Source organism: Mytilus galloprovincialis, chromosome 2 (assembly GCF_965363235.1).
Source record: "Mytilus galloprovincialis chromosome 2, xbMytGall1.hap1.1, whole genome shotgun sequence".
Classification (NCBI taxonomy): Eukaryota; Metazoa; Mollusca; class Bivalvia; order Mytilida; family Mytilidae; genus Mytilus; species Mytilus galloprovincialis.
The window spans coordinates 98344312-98367029 of NC_134839.1; the positions used below are offsets into that span (position 1 = coordinate 98344312).

General features: G+C 32.6%; 2 protein-coding genes across 2 annotated transcripts in view; both read right to left on the reverse strand.

Annotated features, from left to right (window-relative positions):
* Positions 1–6348: 6348 nt before the first annotated feature.
* LOC143065046 (beta-1,4-galactosyltransferase galt-1-like) lies at positions 6349–11764 on the reverse strand. The gene is made up of 2 exons (XM_076238350.1): positions 11639–11764; positions 6349–8372 (listed from the first exon to the last, which is right to left on the reverse strand). Exon 2 carries the CDS (start codon positions 8291–8293, stop codon positions 6515–6517), a length of 1779 nt encoding a protein of 592 aa, XP_076094465.1. The 5' UTR covers positions 8294–8372; positions 11639–11764; the 3' UTR covers positions 6349–6514.
* Positions 11765–18238: 6474 nt separating this feature from the next.
* The window catches only part of LOC143065048 (uncharacterized), a 101179-nt gene continuing 96699 nt past the window's right edge, over positions 18239–22718 (reverse strand). The window contains exons 38-39 of the mRNA XM_076238353.1: positions 20965–21114; positions 18239–19516 (exon numbers count right to left, since the gene is read on the reverse strand). Of these exons, the coding sequence (XP_076094468.1) occupies positions 19398–19516; positions 20965–21114 (269 nt within the window). The 3' untranslated portion in view covers positions 18239–19397. The remainder of the gene's footprint in view (positions 19517–20964; positions 21115–22718) is intronic.

Sequence of the window (22718 nt, forward strand, 5' to 3'; positions counted from 1 at the left end):
GCAAAAATGAAACAAAATATGTGAAAATTGTCATTTATTGGCCATAACTTTTATAAGAATTTGTCTAACAGTTATAAAATATATGGACATTAGGTAGAGCTCATTATTCTGAACCTATTTGTTCCTTTCAGATTTTCTCTATAAAATAACTGTTCACAAAGTAATAGACAAAACTTGCATTTTACCCCTATGTTCTATTTTTAGCCATGTTACTTGGAAGGCAGGGTCATCTGACACATTTTTATACAACCGCGAAAATAAAAGAATTGTTTGGTTCTATATTGGTATCATGTCGTCGTCGTCAGTGTCGTCCGAAGACGGATGTTTTCGGGCTAATAACTTTAGTATACGTAAATAGAAATCAATAAAATTTACACAAGGTTTATAACCACTAAAGAAAAGTTGGGATTGATTTTGGGGGTTATGGTCCCAACTGTTTAGGAATTAGTGGCCCAAAAAAGATTTTTTGTAGTTTCCAGACAATAACTTGTGTTTAATAAATGTATGAATCTCTCTGAAATTATACTACAAGGTTCCATATAACAAAGGGATGGTTAGGATTGACTATGGGGGAGGTTATGACTAAAACCATTAGGAATTCGAGGCCAAAAAAGGGGGAATACAAGGTTTTTTTTCTGGTTAAAGGACAATTAAGACAATTTAAAAGCAGTCTAAGGGAGGCAATCCAATCCCAATTTAAAAGAACAATGTTTGATTACCTCCCTTACACTCCCTGTAAATTATGTATTAAGAAATGATGATTGTCTTGTGGTGATTAGCTGTCAATTTATTTTTGAGAGTTACTATTAATTGATATTAATTTTAGCCATGACTATGCATGTAATTTTTAGATTTTATACTTTTATGTTGTATTTAAAAGGGTAATTATGGTTCCAAATTAATTTGAAATTCGAATTGAGTATATGACTTTAACTTAAGGGAATGATTTTTTTTTTAGATAAGGGAAAGGTGAAAAAAATTTGGGAGGGAGGACTATTTTTTCTTATTTCAGATTTCAGAAATTAAAAAGAACTTTCTTCAAATATTATTTTTTGGGGTTAATATTCAACAGGACAGTGTATTGCAAAAATGCAAAAAAACGGGGTCAATTTTATTTAGGAGGTCAATTCGCAACAACATAGTGTATTGCACAAAAGCAAAGCATTGAATATAAATTCAAATCACATAATCAATTTTTAAGTTCTTTGACTACAGTTATTCTATGGCAAATGGGTCAAATATTTAATAACAATCCAAATTCAAACCTGTATCAAGCGTGAATATTGTGTCCATTATTGCCCCAACGTTTCAGGGTTTGACATCTGCAGTCGTATCCATCTGTGCTCAGCTGAGCAATTTATTTTTAACTAGATACCTTAATGATGATTATAATCAAGTTTGGTTCAAATTGTCTCAATAGTTTCAGCAAAGATTTTTGTAAGGTTACAACAGTTTACAAAAAATGTTAACAATTGACTATGAGGGCAATAACTCCTAAATAGGTCAGTTGACCATTTTGGTCATGTTTGACTTATTTGCAGATCTAACTTTGCAGAACAATTTTGCTGTAAACAGTTTATCTTTATCTATTATAATAACAAGATAATAACCAAAAACTTGTAAAATTGCCTTAAAATTACCAATTCTGGGGCAACAATCTATCAACATGATTGTCTGATTCATCTGAAAATTAACGGGCATATAGATATTGACCTGATGAACATTTTTATCCCTTTCAGATTTGCTGTTTATGCTTTAGTTTCAGAGATATAAGCCAAAAACTGCATTTTGCCCCCATGTTCTATTTTTAGACATGGCGGCCATCTTGGTTGGTGGACAGGGTCATCAGCTACATTTTTATAACTAGATACTATAAGGATGTTTTAGACCAAGTTTGATCCAATTGGCTGAGTAATTTCAGAGGAGAAGATTGTTGGCAAAACTAACAAAAGTTTACGAAAACTTGACTTTCAAGGGCAATAATTCCTAAAGGGGTTAATTGACGCTTTTGGTCAAGTGACTTATTTGTAAATCGAACTCTGCTGAACAATTTTGCTGTTTACAGATTATCTCTATCTGTTTTGATATTCAAGATAATAACCCAAAACTGTAAAATTTCTTTAAGATTACAAATTTAGGGGCAACAAACAACAAACGGTTGTCCGATGCGTCTGGGAATTTCAGGGCAGATAAATATTAACCTGGTTTACATTTTTATCCCATATCAGATTTGCTCTAAATGCTTTAGTTTCAGAGTTATAAACCAAAAGCTGCATTAAATCCCCATGTTCTAGTTTAAGCAATGGTGGCCATCTTGGTTGACGATCACATAACCACCCACACATCCATCCCCTGCTGACTGTAGTAAAAATCCTTTACAGAGGTCTTGTTTCAATGGTTAACTTAATGGAAAGAAAACATCAGTGTTGGCTTTCAATTTCACCAGGATGTAACTCTTTAATCTTTTATATATAGTTAAAGTCAACATTATTTGAGGAACTAAAATTCAAAATAGCATAGTACAGGCCTTGAAATCGGCAAAAATAACGTATGATGTCCAACTTGCTAAGACGATAAATCATATAGCCGTCATAAGCAACAACCAGCGGTTATCACAATGTATGGCCATAGTAACCAAACAATCAATCCTACAAAGACAGGCACTCATCCTAAAAAAACCTAAAAATTTTAACAAAACCGATTTAAAATTAACTTTAGGCAACTTCTAGACTATACATGCATATCCATATTAAGATACTGCACAATAATCTCGGTCTAATAAAAGCAGACATAAAGTAAGAGTACATTAAATATCGATGCAAGTATGTATCAGAATTACAAAATGAATTTTGTTCTCCTTGTTGAACACTACTGTAATTTCCACAGTACATACGGCCTTAAAATTTACAGTTAACGTCACTCTGCCGGTTTTATGGAATGGGGGTTATACTACCTATCCAGAAGCATATGCAGTTATACATCTTGTTACGCTTCCATACAACAACTCAATTCCAGCCTATGCCTATACGAATAACTAGTGGAACTGTATACTTGTTCTTATGCTTATGGGTACTAAACATTAATATGAAATTCATAAAACAACTCTTATTCCTTTATTATGTTATATTTCATGTGACAACTCAACAGTATTAAGAATTTTAGATAATCAACTACTGTAGGGTCGTATGCGAGTTGACGTTCTTACGATCTGCCATGCATGGAGTCACTCAGACACAACCAGTGAAACTGTGAGCTACTGCTCCCTGATGATACCCCCGCCGCAAGTGTAAAAATATACAAGTGTTCGGTACACAGGAAGTTATCGAGTGATGACTCTGAAAACGCATCACACGGTATAGCTGACTTATATAAACCTTGAAACCAAATTTCAGAAATCCTTGTATTATAGTTCCTGAGAAAATTGTGACGAAATTTTGTTACTTTGCTATCATGTGTAAAATCATACAAGTGTTCGGTAAACAGGAAGTTGGCGAGTGATGAATCTGAAAACGCATCACACAGTATAGCTGACTTATATCAAGCCTGAAACCAAATTTCAGAAATCCTTGTTGTGTAGTTCCTGAGAAAAATGTGACGAAAATTTTCAACTTGGCTATCATGTTTAAAATTATACAAGTGTTCGGTAAACAGGAAGTTGTCGAGTGATGAATCTGAAAACGCATCACACGGTATAGCTGACTTATATCAAGTCTAAAACCAAATATCAGAAATCCTGGTAGTGCAGTTCCTGAGAAAAATGTGACGAAAAATTTTCAACTTGGCTATCAGGTGTAAAAATGATACAAGTGTTCGGTAAACAGGAAGTTGAGAAAAATGTGACGAAACATATTCATGGGACGGACGGACTGACTGACAGACTGACGGACTGACGGACTGATGGACTGATGGACTGACGGACTGACGGAAGGACAGACAGAGGTAAAAAGGTATACCCCCTTTTTTTCAAAGCGGGGGTATGATTATCATGGAAAACTTATGTGAAACCGACTCTCCCAAAGCATTTGTGCCCGCAAATAAATTTAATCTAAAAAAAACTCTGTTGCCTTATTAAGAATTGAATCTTTACACCCTGTTTGGACTAGCTTATTAGCAACTATTTCGGATGTTAAAAAAAGAGCAATCAAAATACGTATCACAACTGGAACCTACATATTTGAATCGCATAAAAACGCATTTAGTGATGATAGAAAGTCATCTCTAAATGAGGTGGCGTGAATCAGATGTGGATACTAAAAAAATCCAAAGATCTTTTAGAGTACATACAATCTAAGACTTTTCCATTTTGCAATAGCATTAACACATTTGACTTTTCTACACTTTACACAAGTATTCCCCATTCCAAGGTAAGCGACTAATTGAAAGGGTTGGTATTGCTTTGTTTCACAAAAAAGAATGGCCAACAAAGATACAAGTATCTTGTCTTAGGGAGGGATAAATCCTACTTTGTAAAGGATTACACTGATTCAAACAAAAAATTATCTGAAACTGACATTATCAAGATACTTGATTTCTTGATTGACAACATATATGATACGTTTGGAGGACGTGTTTTTCAACAGACTGTCAGCATTCCAATGGGAACAAATTGTCCCCCTTATCTTGCCGACTTGTTTCTTTACAATTATGAGGCTGACTCCATACAGGAACTTCTTAGGATGAAAAATAAGAAGTAATATCCTTTAACTTTACTTTCTGCTATATAAATGATGTTCTATCACTAAATAATTCAGATTTTGGTGACTATGTTGAACGCATCTATCCCATCGCAATGGAGATAAAAGATACAACAGATACAGTTTAGTGTGCCTAATATCTTGACTTGCATCTAGAAATTGACAATGATGGTCGGTTAAAAACAAAACTTTGCAACAAATGAGATGATTTCAGCTTTCCGTTTGTGAACTTTTCATTTCTTTGTAGCAACATTCCAGCAGCGCCTGCATACGGAGTATACATCTCCCATTATTGATACGATATTCCCGCGCTTGTATTTCCTTACTATGATTTCCTTGATAGAGGGTTTCTGCTCACAAGGAAGCTATTAAACCAAGAGTTCCAAATTGTGTAGTTGGAATCATCCCTTCGTAAATTTTACAGACGCCATTACGAGTTGGTTGACCGTTATGGAATAACCGTTTGACAGATGATTTCGGATATGTTACTCACGTCTTAACTACAATCCCCTCCAATGAATGTGACTTACCGAATTAGATTATTTACTGGGTTTGTAATACATGAGCAACACGACGGGTGCAACATGAGGAGCAGGATCTGCTTACCCTTCCGGAGCACATGAGATCACCCCCAGTTTTGCTCGGATTGCTCAGTCTTTAGTTTTCTATGTTGTTTCTTGTGTACTATTATATGTCTGTTTGTCTTTTTCAATTTTTGCCATGGCGTTGTCAGTATATTTTCGATTTATAAATTTGACTGTTCCTCTGGTATCTTTCGTCCCTTTTTCATCTTCACGAAAATGCTGTGGAACTTCAAATGAAGATTATAAACACTTTCTACAACACGTCATCGTGTTTTCACATCTATTCTAAACGACATATTATGTGATTGTATAGATAATTCAAATAGCTTAAATGAAAAACCAAGGAAGGAATTTTCAAAATTGGATCATATTTTTTATTATTCGCTTTACTTGAATGGAATGTCAACGGGCGAAAACATAAAAACTTTTCTATGTATTTGTCGACTGGTGTCAAATTAGTTTTTAAATCTGATTCATGGAAACGGATACTTTGCAACGTGAATCGTACTTTATACGAAAAATTTTTAGAACATCGAAATGATCTTTTAAGAGTTATTGTTATGCCAAGAACACGGAGAAATGTTCCCTCGAAATCAAGATGAACCTTGCATATATTTTGGTGAGGTTCTTTGAAAGATGTAGATCATGCTGCATCTGCATTGGAGAACACAGACTACAATATACATCAAAGAAAGAATCAATCAAATACTGTCATAACTGATCAATACTTGTCCGAACATATTTAAAATACATAAACAATACAAACATATAGACAACAACTGACCATATCAAAATATATGTGAGATATCTTAACGTGAAACTATTTATGAATATGACAAATAATCCGTATATCCTTCATACCAATTTTGATAAACAAACTAACCAAAAGAAAAGAAAAAAAAAACTGAATTTGTATACGCAAGAAAAGACAACTCAAGAGTGAATATGGCTTAAACTGTTAAAAATTAAAAAAATATTTATCACGGACAAAGCACGAGAAGAAATGGAGAAAAATAGAAGTTGCAATGTCTCTTGACTCAACATTCCTATATGCACTTGGCCAGACCAGAACGAGAAACAGCTCTTTTATTAATGTGTTTCGTCGATATAACTCTATGCTACATACTGTTTAAAATAAACTGTTTTGTTATTTTCCCACATAGATATTGTACCTGCAGTAACCATTTAACCCAAATGAAGTGAGCAAACTGAGATCGCATAACGATCTAAACAATTTTACAACATTTCCTTAAACAGATAGTAAAAGCGCCATTTCAATCTTGTAAGCAAACGATTGCGGTATCTCCTTGCGTGATCGTCAGTTATTCGACCAAAACAACGCCCACCAAAGTTACTTTGACACTTTCGATAGTGATGGATATATGCAATCTCAGGATTAAAATTTTCCACTTTGAAATGTTCCTCCATTGGCTTGCTCACGTGATGTATTCCAATTTCAAAGATTTTGATTGGATCAACAATCATTTTTGTTCGAACAGTACTAAAATCCTCCTTTCTGCTTATTGAATTTAATGTGACTAAATGGTTCTCAATGTGGTCTGAAAAATCAAAAATATCCGAAATGATTGTATCCTCGAGAGGATCAAAGTACGCACTCTGGAATCTAAAAGCACAAATGTCGCCACCTTCTGAGTGTTGTTCGTGGAATGATTTCATTGTTTTGTTTATAAAGTTTGGAAGCGTTTCATCATATCGAGGGAAAATAATTTCGTCGATGTCAAGAAATGCAACATGTTTAAAAATATACATATTTCTATAAAGACAATCCCACACGGCAGCTGACTGTCCGTGATACCAGATCCAGTCTTCTTGTATAGGTAAAGGCCAGTCAAGTATCGTAACTAGACCCTCCTTTTCATAAAGTTTTAAGATTTTTAAAGTTTCATTGGTTACATTTTGTGAATAAAAAGTAAAATGCTTATATCCTAGTATGATAGAAAATTCTACGAATTCCAACAAGCGTAAAGAATTAACAGTCCCAAATAATGGCGGGACACAAACAGCTAAATCGCCTTTTACTTCAGACTTGTTTGAATGTTGTATGACAGGAATAATGTGTTTCGTTTCTTCGCTGTTCGCATCTTCAGAATTTGAAATGTAAATATGATCAAATTGCACATTGTCGGGAATTCCACATGATCCTATATAAGCTGCAAACGTCTTGAGATGGTTTTCACAAGTCTCATAGAACACAAATACAGACGATTCCCAACAATTTATGATAGGATTCCAAAAGTGACAATAAAGTTGTTGATTGAAATTCTTAGCAGATCTGCTTATTATAACATTTCTTATAAAACGTGTTTCCTTCCTGTCATCATAATATGATGCATATACATAAATATCTTCGGCTACTTTTAAAAATCCTATATTACTTTTTGTTAATGTAGAGTTAATTTCTCTTGTATAATGGTATTTGGTGTTTTCTTTCTTTTGGTAATTATTATCATTAGTGATATTGTAACTTCTGCGTATAGGTTGTTTAGCTGTCGTTATCGATCGCAGCTTTAGATTTGTTGTACTATTTTGGATACGATATATTTTCAAAATATGATCTACTTTCTCTTTAAATGTAAGATTTTTTAAACTGTCCCAATAATCTTGATTTGTAAGTGCTTTGCCGTTCTCTATCTTACTCTTATATCGTTTTCTCATTTGAAGTTTACCACTTCCAAGTTTTTTAATCCTCTTTATTGATTGTAAAGCATCTTTCTTTTTTAATTTATACAAACTATCAAACTTAGATTGAATTTCGGACTTTTTCGGTGTTGAAATATTTGACCTGTGAAGTTGTCGGATATCCAACAGAACCTGTTTATCGTATGAATACGTTGTTTTATTAGATGCCTTTATGAACACCTCATCTATTGGTAAATAATCATCTCCAGTTTTATCTATAACCTTGACATCATTTCCAGTCAGGAAAAATATGAGACCAAAAACATAAAATGCCAATGCTATCAGTAACAGTCGTGTTATCTGACGGGTAGCCATCCCCCTGGTGTCATCTCGACAAACAACTATTAAAATCTGCTGATAACCAGGTTACACTGTAGATAATCGTTATCATTACCTGCAAATAGAGAGATTATATTAACATCCCTTGTCCACACTTGTTTTCCGGGGGTATCAAAATAATGGAGTCCAGTCAAACGCATCAATGTTTGATACCAAATGTGCATGACACACATTTACGATGTTTGCATATGGTTCCAATATACCTTATAAAGATTTTTGTGCATCAATTACCTTAGCTTTGCACACAAAAACCCGTTAAGTTTAGTGTCAACTCATCTTCTATTCAGTGTTATACTACTTCTCTTTCTATCCTTTGTTTTAACCAGTTCCTTGACTTAGTTTAAGGTACTAATGGATAGATTATGTCTTGGTTGTCTACATGCAGGAAACAAAATAATTTGATGTATTTGAAATTATTTTAAAAAGGTTACTAATAAAATTGAGAATGGAAATGGGGAATGTGCCAAAGAGACAACAACCCGACCATAGAAAAAAACAACAGCAGAAGGTCACCAACAGGTCTTCAATGTAGCGAGAAATTCCCGCACCCGGAGGCGTCCTTCAGCAGGCCCATAAACAAATATATACTAGTTCAGTGATAATGAACGCCGCATTTAAGAATAACAGAAACACATATAGTACTATATTTGTCTTTGTTCAATAATAACACAAACAAAACTAATGGGACATCATTACAGGAAAGTACAAGAAAAAATAGTGAAAGTATCACCTAGCCACCGGATTGATTTCCCTTTCTATGCACGGCCATTTTTTAAATTTTCTGTGTCGTATTATTCATGGTGTGACACCGTAGAGATAACAATATAGTGTATAGATCATATAAAAACCTTAATTTTACTAATATATTGACTGAGCATGTGATCTAGGCAAGTAAAATATAATTAAAGTTATATAACTGGCCTGGATAAAACACTCACTTGCATACGTACTTTTGGTTTTTTTCCCAGACGCTTAAGAAGTCTATATGAGAACTAGTAAATTTATTTGTTAAAGCATTAGATAATATTATATCTATGGTCTGTCTACGGAATGATATATATGAAAATATTCATTTGAAACACTTCAGAGGAATCTTTTTTTAAATGTTATAAGGCGATAACATGTGTTATTGCTTTGTTGTATTTGAAATTGATATATATATACTAAGCTAAATAAAATCCTTTTAATACACAACATATTTGTATTGGACGATATACCCCAAAATACAATGACTTTGCGTTATAAGACCAAGGACACCTAGATCTTAAACTAAAATGTAAATTGCTTCTTGAATTTTATCCTTACTTATCACACGAACGATTTCAATATTTATACTATATCCTTAACCGAAAAGCAAACATATCAAAAACCGTATGTATGAATGTGTGCTGTTGATGTCCAAACTAACCTGAGAACTTATTCAACTGAAATCAAATTCAGTTAAATGCAAAAAGCCTGGCATCAGGCTGGGTAATTACAACATGCTATTCGTTTCTTCTCTCAACATTTAGCTATTGTGCAATAGTTTAACACAGTGGTATGGAAAAAAACCCGAAATAAATCAAGAAAGAGGTATTGATTTGAAAATGAAATAATGTGATATGATTGTCAATGTTACACAATGCTTATACTAGAAAGTTCTATAAACTATGAATATCTACTTAAAAATTCCGAACTTCATTCTTTAAATTTTTTTAAGACAATCAAAACGATTGAAATTGAAGCATTTAAAGCAATTCATACAAAGAGAAGCATTAGCGTTTTTCATCGTTGAAGATGACCCGTAGTTACTAACTTCTGTATCACTGGATCTCTGTTGGAAAGTTGTATCATTGGCAATCATATATTTTTATTTTTTAGCAGTAAACTATATGAGCCAAAACGATGTAAAAAAAATACCAAACCTGTAACAAATGTCGATGATGATAGCCCATTAACTGTAAGCAGTTCTTGAAATAAATTAATAATAGAATACAAAACTGTTATTTTAGATCACAGGAAACAGAACTGCCAGGTAACTAAAAGATTTTGATATCGTTTCGTTTTAATGTTGCACAAATCTGGCATTAGCTATTGACCAAACTTGTACAAACAATAGTTACAAATATCACATGCCGGTGCAGTTCATGCACATAGTTGTATATAGCGTGTTTTTTTTCTTAGTTTGTTAGACTTCTTATTTGCTTTTGGTTTATTTATCTGCTATGCTTTACTTATTTAGTTTAAACATGTGTCAGATGACCCTGGCATGCCAACTAACATGGCCGACATGGCTAGAATAGAATATAAGGGTAAAATGCTAGTATTGTCACGGTCTATTGTCTTTAGAATAGCTGTGAACAGGCAAAATCTGAAAAGTCAGAAATGGTACGAATGTTGGGATCCACCTTCTGTCTTTTTACACCAAAACTGCCAGACTATTTTTTATAGTAGTTATTGTCCATTAATGACGAATTTTACTTTGTTTTGCGGTTTGTTAATTATCTTGAATACTATAAAAGATCGATAGCAAGAATGACAAGATCTACATATAAGGTAAGTGTTGCCGAAATTGTTATTTGACCCTTAAATGACAATTTTTGACCCTTGTGGGGGTTTTGCAAGTAAAAAAGACTATATCAGCTTTACAAGGTCAACAACAAAAAACAAACTTGAAATTTGTTTTTCGTGGAGTATAAATTATCTAGTCCACAAAGTTGGAAGTATATATCAATTGTTAAAGATACACTTAGACTGATGTGACAGATTTTAAAACTTAGTTAACATTGCATTTATTGATCTTTTATCTTAACATGCATCAAACAGTCGATTATCACTGAGGCGTTATAGCATATAAGAGTGACTATTTCCCGCATCATGTATTTGTAATGAACAAGGTATTACAAACAAGAAAGAAAACCTGAGTTGTGTATAAATACGTGAAAGCATTCAATTTCCTTAATCACAAAATTGAAAAATAACATGAAAATTCATACATATTTTCATTCTTTTATCTTAAAGGTAAATATTTTATAGGTTATAGGTTTTATTTGCTTAAGATTATAATTTATACTGTCGGCAACTCTTTTGTTTTGTAATTCATTATATGGTCTATTTTGATAAAATTAAATGTGGGAACTGGAAATAAAATGCATCATTATTAAGCACTTTCAACTAATGCAGCTTTTTTATATTTTAAAATTAAAATTGCAATCAAATGATTAGAGTTTTACAGTAGTGTTTGTGTTACTGTATGGAATATTTGAACTTTATATGATGTTCTTTTATAATCTTCTTACTTTATTCGAACATATAATTATAGATGTAATTAATTAAACTTACCAATACCAAACAAGTCCATCTTGGTAAAAATAGAATATGATATATTACCCAAGTAAAATCTTTATCACAGGGTATCACTGGGTTGAAGTACAAATCGTTATCTGACTTCGGGTGCATAAAATAAACAGTTCACAAAATTTCTCCGTTGTACTTACCTTACACACTATTTTTGTTTGCAAAAGACTTTTTTATAAAATGTTTGTATCGATTTAGTTTGACAATGATATGAACATGCGTCTGTCGTTTAGTTTAAGTCATAGTTTTTTTTTATTAAGTTATTTAATATAGCACGTACGGATATAAAAGTACTCTAAGGAAAAGGTTATTTGATTTGAGAGTCACCAAATAAATTACTAATATGAGGCTAAGTGTATGTTGTATTATAAGATGCATTAAACCAACCAAATGCATGTACTATGACGTTATATATAGTTTTACCCGATCGACAGACAGGCGGTGGCGGAATGCTGTCAATCATATCACGGTTTAAATTATATAACTGTGAATGAAAATTAATCTTTTCAAATTTAAAGCCTGAACATAAAAAAGATGTACAAAGATTCGGAGATCGAAGATGTTAAACATGTATTTTCTTAATTGCCAGAGAAGACTTTGTGATTTATAAATCTGGACAGACATTTTAAGTGAATGTAGGACACAACAGTAAAACTCATAATCAGGTGCTTTACTCAACAGTGGCTAACACATCGTGCAAAGAAAATTATAAAGGGCAATCAGGAGGTGCACTCCTTGAAAGGGCCAGAGTATATAAACATCAATTTCAGTCAGAAATTTCCTTGCAGTGAACATTGTTGATTGGAAAAATTCCCGTATATCCCCATTTTTAAAAGTATTTATTGAAAAAAACTTTTTTAATAGCTTAAGAGTAACACCTTAGTCGGAAATGAAATTCTCCTTGCAGTTTGATACGAAAACATATATATTTGTGATCTAACATGCTACAACCATAAGACATTGATAAACCAATAATTGATGAGAAAGCATGACAATCCAGAATTTATCCGTCACTGGTAACAAAAAAAATCTGAATATGATTATTCCTCTTTTGCTGCCAAGCAATAACCATAGACACTAAATTGCATCTAGTTGGTTAATCAATGTTTTTGAGTACGAACATAAAGTTGTGATGAGGTATAATTGGTAAAAGGAAAAAAAAGTAATGTTCAAATTCAATGAAATGTATTAAATTAAATACATACCACCGAGTATAGCTATTCTAATAATCATTGTTGTGTTGTTCTGTTTCCAATAGCAATTAAAAAGTTACTACAATCTCGAAATGGGAAATATCTATTAAAAAGCAACAAAATTTAACTAATATCAGGAACTCTTTAAAAGCCTCATCAAAGCTATCACCCACATCTTCTGGTTTAAGAAACGCTAATCCGAAAATTGTTGAAACCGTTTACTCAGGATAGTTCCAATTTTCTTGTATTCTTTTTCAATACCTAAATTCTGTATTTTCCTCCACTAAGCCTTATCAAGATAGAATCTACAAGACATTTTGCTGTTTAAGGTAGATCATAGGTATACGTTTCTTGAGATAGAATTTTCTTATACTTTTACTATGCTCTTTTCAAATATATAATAAAAAGGATGGGTCACCGTGCTATTTTTCAAGCTATGATTCGTTGAAAATTGCATTAATTTGCTTAGAATGATCATGAAAAAAAACACTTTTGTGCTTAAAAAAATCTATAAGATAGAATTTTGAAATAAATTGTGAGAAGATAGATTTTGTGTCACCGAACTTGTTTTCTTGCTACAAGTAAACATTAAAAATTTAATTGACTGATTGTGTACTGCAATAGTACAATCCGAGATGGCGTTATACCATGAATCTAGGTCCCATGAATCTACCTTAATGCTATCGTTCTTCAAAATCTAGATGAATGGTGTTAAGGTTCAAGGTCAGATGAAAAAAAAATTTCATGAAGTAAGGAATTATATCTTGTAATAAGTCTCTTATTTTGACGGTTACAGACAAAATACAAATGGAATAAAAAAAAAAACGGTATAAAAAACAAATTGTTTAGAGAACAATTGAAGGTCTTTCCACTTTATTGATGAGAAGCTACTTTCGGTTTATTCAAAGTTACTATTGGCGTCCAAGCATAGGTTTCTTCATACTTATTCAATAAATAAATCTTTCTATATATTTTTGCCTAAAACAAGGGAGATAATTATTAACTTCCGGTTAAAAATGTCACTTCAAATCTCACATGATAGCTTTATTTACACTGATTCCAAAAATATATGGTTTCTATTTAAGAATTGAATGCTTCTTTTTGTAACTTCATTGGGGTGTAAAAGCGTTGACCGAAGAACATTTTGTATGAAGCGCGGAAGCGCTTCATTCTAAAAATGTACGCACGGCCAACGCTTTTACACCTCTATGAAGTTACAAAAAGAAGCATTCAATACTTATAATTAAATTTTTTAGCTAGGATCAGAATAACGCATTATAATGAAACATATACATTATATACTTTTGCCTGTAATACGAGAGACATTAGATATTTCCGGTTAAGTAAAATTCACTTGCGGTCTCAAGTGATAGGTTTATGTAAACATATTTAAATTTTTTTTTGTTTCTATGGATTTTTCAATGAAATAATTTCAAAATTAGCTACTTCCGGTTTACACACGGTATTTTCCGGTTTACATACGGTATTTTCCGGTTAATATTTTTCAAGGTCACACGTCAACCAACAGTTTATAAAAGACCTTATGGCTTTATCATGTACCAAGTTAAAGTAATAATCAATTAACCTTAAATTGTTACAATAACTCTTATAAGATGTCATTGGATCGTTCTGAACAAATGTATCCTATCTTGATCATAATTAAGCAAACATTCTGCACTAGTTCTTTTATATGTATCTTTAAAAGTGACAGAGGAGATCAAGGGACAAGTAAAAGTCAATATTTTGAATTTAACCTTGACCTTTGACCTTGACCTAGTTTTATATTTTATGGATCAGGGACCTAAAATGTCCCAAATACCGTACCTATCTCTTAGGGTTTTAACTTAATACCATTAAATCCTTCGCAATACATTCCTAACATTCATTAGGTATTCTTTCAAACCCCTACTGAATACCAACGCATCATGTAAATATGGTATGTATATGTTATATAGAAAGTGTTCGCCCGTCAATCCAAGGGAAAATCTTTCAATTCGTACAAACCCCAAGATGTACAAAAGGCCGTTAATTTTTTAATAGCCTCGAGCTCATTCATCAATCATTGACGATAGACTATTCATTGATCAATTACATTGAACCATTGTTTCCCTACGAGCGAGTCTAAAAAACCCTGGATTATAGGAAAATTTGTATCGGATACGGTTTCCTTCATGAGGTCTTTACATTCGATACAAAGACGCAGACTTCCATTTTTCTTTCTCACACAGACAATAACACAATAACACTCCAATAGGGAGAAGAGAGTTGCAACGTTGAACCCCATTCATATGTATGTGATCTGAAAGACAATCCTTGATCTCATGGGTTTTGATATTGAAGTATAGGCCCTATTACGGGAGTTTGGTCAGCAATATCTTTATTTTCAAGCCTGGTGCACAACCAAGTTCAACATTATTTGCAAGAGCTCTATACTCTTCTTTGAGTAATTGCTGTAATAAAATTGACGGTACTAATTTTCTTGCACCAGATGCGCATTTCGACAATACATGTCTCTTCAGTGATGCTCGTGGCCAAATCTACTTTTTACGCTTACTGACAAATTTGGGCCAAGATCGATAGGTGGGTCTCAAATATGTTCATTGTTATTGTCTTCAGTGTTCAGATAATCGTTAAAATTGAGAATGGAAATGGGGAATATGTCAAAGAGACAACAACCCGACCGACGAGCAGAATTGTCGACCTATGTCCTTAGTTTTATAGTCCGCATATGGCATACCATAAACGCCTTCTACGTTTTGGTGTGGTTCCCTCGGTTTCAGTTTGTAACCCGGATTTGTTTTCTCTCAATCGATTTGTGACTTTTGAACAGCGGTATACTACTGTTTCCATTATTGAAGCAGTCACATATTTATTTTCTTTGGTAAAACACCATGCGCCAATAAGTGCTCTCCACAACGACGTGTATTTTCGAAGTACTACCATTTCCATATCTTACAATACTTTCTTTGATTCTAAGTGCTTTAACTGGAGCCAAATTTTAATATAAAAAAGTGGAGGTATTATTATCCTGGAATAATAATATCTAGGAGCCTTTCTCCACATTACTAATTTTTGTGATGTTCAACAAGGTGTTTATTCGATTGACTTTGATGCCTAATGCAGATTTAAACATGTTAGCTGCATCTGTATTTTTCATCATAAAATACTATTGAGAATGGAAATGGGGAATGTGTCAAAGAGACAACCAGACCAAAGAGTAGAAAAACAGCCCAAGGCCACCAATGGGTTCAACACAGCTAGAAAATTTCGCATCCAGAGGCGTACTTCAGCTGACTCCTTAAACAAAATGTGTACCCTTAACTCCGAAACATATAAATGCACTGAAATGAATGCCAATCACATAATATCCAATAATCGGTTCATTCATGTTAGGATGTGAGAGTAGGATTGGCACTTCTAAGCTATTTTTCTGTTCTTTTATCTTTGCTTTTGAGTTTGAAATTTACTCTTTTAGTGGTTTTATTTGATTTTCGTTCATGTTTTCTTTCAACCCTTGAATAGGTATAACTGATACTAATGCTTCCGTGTCCTACAGGAGTTGAATTAATTTTCCCATGTAAAGAAAAGTCAACCTCACATTCACTAAAAAAATGTTTTATTTGATGATCGTTGGAATACGGTTCTTTTCATCTCACATGCGGACTCCATGCAATACTGGTATCTGCCTGTTTTGATTCTCATGGATTTAAATATACCTTTGAATCCCGCTTTTTATTCTTTAGATGCCACCTTGTGTCTAATATTTAGAGCTCGAAGCAAGATATCTTGTGGACTTTCTTTTTGTTAATGGGATAAATAGCACAGTTCTATATATAACTATGTTGTGGTCTTCTCACAATAATGAGCTCTTGCTATACCTTTAGTGTGGTAATGTTGAGCTATCCTTTCCTTCGAAGTTACTGCGTAGGTTAGATCCTGCGGTAATTGCCGAATGATGACATAGATTACTTCCTGCTCATTATATCCCTTTTCAGTCATTGCTTCTGTTAAACGAATAAGCTAGGCTACTGTAGTATATATGATATGCACGCTATGGAGTCTCCTATTTGACCGACAATCTTTGAATCTGTTCTTCATAGTGAACATTTATCACTTTAATAATGGTGTAATTTCGTCGTTAGTTTTCTTTTAAACGATATTTTTGGGTCTTCAACTCCTTGTCCTTCGTCTTTAGTCATATCTCATATCTTCTGTTGCTTCTATTGCTTTAGCTGCTTCAGTATGTTTTCCTCCCAAGAAAATCATTTCTTTGTAATAATGTCGTGATTCGTTTATCATCATCACCTTCAAAAATTGAAATATTAATTGTTTTGTCTTAACCTTAGTCAATGCTAAAACGTGTTGGCAGGTATTAGTTATTCGTATATCAGGGTCTTTAAAACAACCAACGGTTGAATAAATATGTTTCCAGCTACTTCTTAGTAAAGTATAATTTCTTTCTCATTCTCTGGTTCTTTGATCATATTCAAATGTATATTCTTCTTATAATATCTGAAGCCAACATGTCCAAGACAAGACCCCAAGTTTCACGGGTAACTTCGCACAAAATTTGGAAATTTGAAAAAATTATGTGTAATTTTTATAAATACATTATGCATATTTAAAGAAGTTGCAAAATACGTGATCAATTAGATTTTTAAACCCGACTAACAATTTTCAACATGTAGCCATCATGACATTATCGAATGTAATCATGCTAGTGAGTAATCCGCTGATACATCTGTTTATTCAACAATTCACGTGATGTCTAATTACCACAGTCCAAAACAAGCATGGCATACCAGACTTTCAAAATGGCATACATGTATATATATTTCTGGTTACAACAACGTTTATATATACATGTAATACATTAATTCATTCAGAGTTCTTCCCTAATTGATAACTGACATGCCTTATAAAGTGATTGCCAAAAGTCGTATCAAAGTTATGCATTTGGATATTCTAGCGACTTAATGACTGGAAAAACTTAGTACTTTTACTCACACTAAACTAGACATTATAAGCTATGAAACTATATAATAAATTTAGAGATATTACTCAAAACAGAGACATAATACGATACAATGTATTATATGTCTCTGCTCTAATGATCATGTATACCAAAAAGTTTTTAAAAAAATACGTTTGTCACCTCCTGTTCTTGGTGGGGCTCGTGTCTCTTCGCGATGTTTTATGTCTATTGTTCTTTTTCTGTCCGTTGTTTTTTTACCATGGCATTGTCAGTTTGTTTTCGATAATGAGTTTGAATATCTCTATGGATTATTTCGCTTTTGTTTGATAACGAATTGATTTCTTTAAAAATATGAAGAAATTATTACTTTTATATATAACAATCCGTAATTTTGATTGGCTGACAATAATCCTGAGGCACTTTAATATCAAATTTTATTTCCGTATAAAATACAACAGTTATGACTACACCCGCATTTTCATGATTTTAGCATAAACATGTAATTATTATGATTTTTTTTTATACAATTGTATATGGTCGTAAAAGCGTTGATTGTGTGCACATTACGCTTCAAACAAAATGTGCTTCGGTTTACGCTTCAACATTCAAATAAAATAATAAAAAGAAGCATTCGATTTTTAAATTAAAAAAAAACCACTTGATTATTTGATAAGCTTGTATTCATAATTAAATCTATAATGATATACTCAGGTAATCGACATTCTGTTAAAAAAAACAAGTATAATTTGGACCTTTCCGCGATTTCTTTTAAAGCTCCTGGGTTCATCAGAAAAGTCCTACACGTCACAGGTTTAAAATACGCAAAGATTAAAACAAATATATGTTAATTTTACGTGGCGATATTCCAATTATTTTGATGAGGTTAACAAATAGCGCTTTGCTCGCACCAAATTATTAAAAAAACAATTTTTCCTTTTCTATACATCTTTCTACAAATAGTTCCTAATATATATTATGTATCTTTGGTCAAAATAGCAGTCATGCATTTCCAATTTAAAAGTATCAATTTATATCAAAACTAAACAAAAATAATATATATATATATATGTCTCTGATTTACCATACGAGTGTTTTAACTATTGAATGTAAAATGTTGCATGTCTGATCATTCTATATTTTCATTGTTAGATGGTTACAACTAATTGGTAAATATCAATCATTAAAAGTTATATTTTCTTCGTTATTATTGTACATATTTCGATAAAAAGTTGTAAAAATGTTGCTGATGGTATCATGAACGTATTCAAATAGTAAGTCAAAATTCGCGAATTTTCCATTTTAAAGTTTTAGCCATATAGGCCATGTTGGTAGGGAAACGGGATAATCGGACATATTTTTTTTTCAAAGTTCCCCAATGATTATATAATGATTCAGGTAGGCTAAAAAGCGGTTTCAGACACGAAAATGTTAGAAAAGATAAACGGACGATATACAAAAAGTGATTGGAAAGCAAACACTATCATTTTGTGCCAAGTAAGCTAAAGCTACATGTTGAGTACAATACGAGCTTAAATACAGTATGCAGATTAAAATAATATATGTCTATGTACATATTTTAAAATTGTGTAGGTACAGCTACTGGATTTTCATAGCTGCTCGATTCGCTAAGCAGTTTCGGCCTATACATACGGACAGTCGTCATGTCCATCAGCTTTTGTGAATCCTCTTGAGCTTCTAAAAATAAAAAAAAAAAGATTATAAGGAACACATCTTTAAAAAGGCTGATTTGCGTTTGTTCAAATGTGGAAGTATGATTTTGATTCCCTGCCCTACGTAAGACATTGGAAATTGTCATTTACTGCTTCTCCGCCAAGCAGGAAGCATTCAGATATAGGAGCAAAGAATATTCCTGCTGGAGTCAGGAAAATATGTGAATAAAGGGTAATATGTCCCCCATGTGATAAATTCGTTATACAGTTTACTACTGACTATCTACGGAACACAGAGGGTGAGTAAAATTAATAAGACACTCGGACTTCGTCATCACTCCCTATGGATTTTACTAACCCTCTATATATGGAATCGTAGGGGATCAGTAGCGAATCATATGACTAATGATAAAAAGTGAAATCACAAAAATACTTCTCAACTCTGAGGAAAGTTCAAAACGGAAAGTTTCTAATCAAATGGCAAAAACAAATGATAAAACACATCAAACGAATGGACAACTACTGTCATATTTCTGACTTGGTACAGGCATTTTCAAGTGTAGAAAAAGGTGGATTAAACCTGGTAATACAGCGCTAAACCTCTCACTTGTATGACAGTTGCATAAAATTCCATTATAGTTACAACGATGCGCAAACAAAACGGACATACTAGGAAAAATTGTCAAAATAGAGGTACACACTCGCATGTTCTGGTCCTGATATGCAATATTAATGCAATATTTTGAAATTTGACGTGAAACACCAATCTGTCAATCCATAAATTTGCACTAAACCATAAAGAGTACAAACATGGACATATGAAAAAATAAAATAAAAAGAAGGGTTCTTTCAATTAGAAATTATCAAGACAAAGGATTTGAATGCTACAAATATACATCATACTGTCTTCTTTTATTTTACATTTAAATCTTATGTATCACAAGCCTGTCAAAACTGAGATAGTATTTTTGAGAGTTCGAACACAGCACATGGCATGACTCGACGTTCGACTCCAATCTTTTTCTCTTTACCACCATGATATAGACAATAATGCTGGAAGTGGTTTCAAACACTAACAATTAATCAATCACTCAATTTCATAATCGTTCCGAAGAAGCATGAAATTTTGTCATTGACGTTAAAAAAATCAATCTTTCAATTTTACGATGAGGATGTTTTCACTCTTTAAACTATTATATTAGAGTATCTCTCTGCATCCTGTCTTTAAATTGAAAAATAAGACAGAACCCAAAAACCAAAATTCTAATTCATAAATAAAGTAATTGCATATTATAATAACAAAAGTGGTATACACTTTTGGAAATTAAGGACGGATTTAACAGTGTATGTGATCTAACGTTCTGCATTGTTTAACTTCAAGATTTCCTCTCAAATTCCGGAGTTGATTATGAATCTTTAAACAAATCCGACATGTTCTAAATATATAAGTTGCTAAAGTGGTTTTACACTTACCAAGGGTTTGCTCAGTTTTGTGTTTAGTCAAGTTTTTCCGTATTATGTAGACAGTGGTTACTATAACTATGAATCCAATCACAGCAGCACCAGCACTTATAACAGCTATCCAAAGTTTTGACACGTTTGATGTTCCGCTTTCTGTTGAATCTAAATGAAAGATGAAAATATGAACATTAGTTACTTGAATTACTTTATAGATACAAATAACTGTTTTAAAAGTTTTGTTTTACCTTATTTCTAAAAAAGTTACCAATTCAACAATGTAATTAGATCTTTGAATATTGTTTTCCTTGGTATAAATATTGACTTTAATATCAGTAAATTAAAAAAACAACTACACTTAGATCAGTGTTTTGTGTTTTTGTTGTTGTAAGGGTTGAAAATATACCCTGCCACGTCCGGTCTATGTTTGTGTAAGATGTTTATCTGCTGTGTATCGAACTCATTGATTAAGACCTTTTTAACTGATTGTATTGTCTGTTCGTATTTTGTACTGTAACACCCTTTTCCTAGACAACGGGTTCAGGGTTGATCGCCCAGAAACACGTTTAAACCCGCCACATTCAATATGTGCCTGTTCCATGTCAAGAGCCTGTAGGTTGTCGTTTGTTAACGTCTTTCACATTTATTTTTCATAAATTGTTTTATTATGAATTAAGATGTTAATTTTTTTTAATTGAATTCTTCAAGTCAAATTTTTCATGTCGGAGGCTATTATATTTAACTTAACGGTATGGGATTTTCTTATTGTTGGAGGTAGTACGGTTTCCTATAACTGCTTACATCCACCTTTTGGAAGATATTTGTCTGATTCCCAATCAAAACCCATCTCCTTGTGTTTCATAATTATATTTTGTTAAGGAATTCGACGACCTTAGACGGTTTAGGAAAAAAAAACTATGTTTACATTTTTGTTACATTTTTGTTCAAATTTTATCATGCAGCCCAAATATCTCTTGTTGAATACTTAAGTGTGTTTTATTTTTCAATATTTTGTCATAAAATATGTCAGAGCAAAATTCATGAAGCACAATCCTTTCCATCTGAATTATTCGATAGATAAAAATTGCGACTTAATAGCCTGTATATGCGATGAAATAGATCACATTAGCTGAATGAGAGAACCTAATTCGATATTTCGTGTCTTCAAAACTCTTCGTAGTTTATTTGCCTTTTTATCTACTGTTATTCGAGCGTCACTGATGAGTCCTTTGGAGACCAAATGCGCGTCTAGCGAACAAAATTTTAATCTTGGTATTGATGAGTATATGTATATATAATAACTCATGTAAACTTTATTTCATCCCAATAAGCATACATACTTTTATTGAGCATTGCTCAGTTTGATGTTAACTTAAATCGGTTACATATTATGCTGACATGAGCTGACGGATGCCCCATGTGGATCAGGATCTTTACACGCCGCTTCTTATGTTGGTTTTTTTATGTCATGGCGTTGTCAATATTTTCAACTTATAAGTTTGAATATACCTTTGATATCTCTAGCCTCTCTTTAAGATTCAGATTTGTTTTAAATTGATAAATATAATATTTACTTTTTTCATATTTTTTACTGATTACTTCTTTAATGTTAGATTTATCCTCGGCATTCTTGTTTTAATGCAAATACTCGTATTGGTGAGTTCTTAGTGTAACTTTCAAATACTATAATGCACTGCTAAAATAACTGTAAACTAGTATATTAAATATATAAATACAAAGCCAAACACCGTATGCGACGCCATCATGAC

What these genes read in the sequence shown, in the direction of transcription:
- LOC143065046 (XM_076238350.1), bottom strand. Translation starts at nt 8,293, where the DNA reads ATGGCTACCCGTCAGATAACACGACTGTTACTGATAGCATTGGCATTT.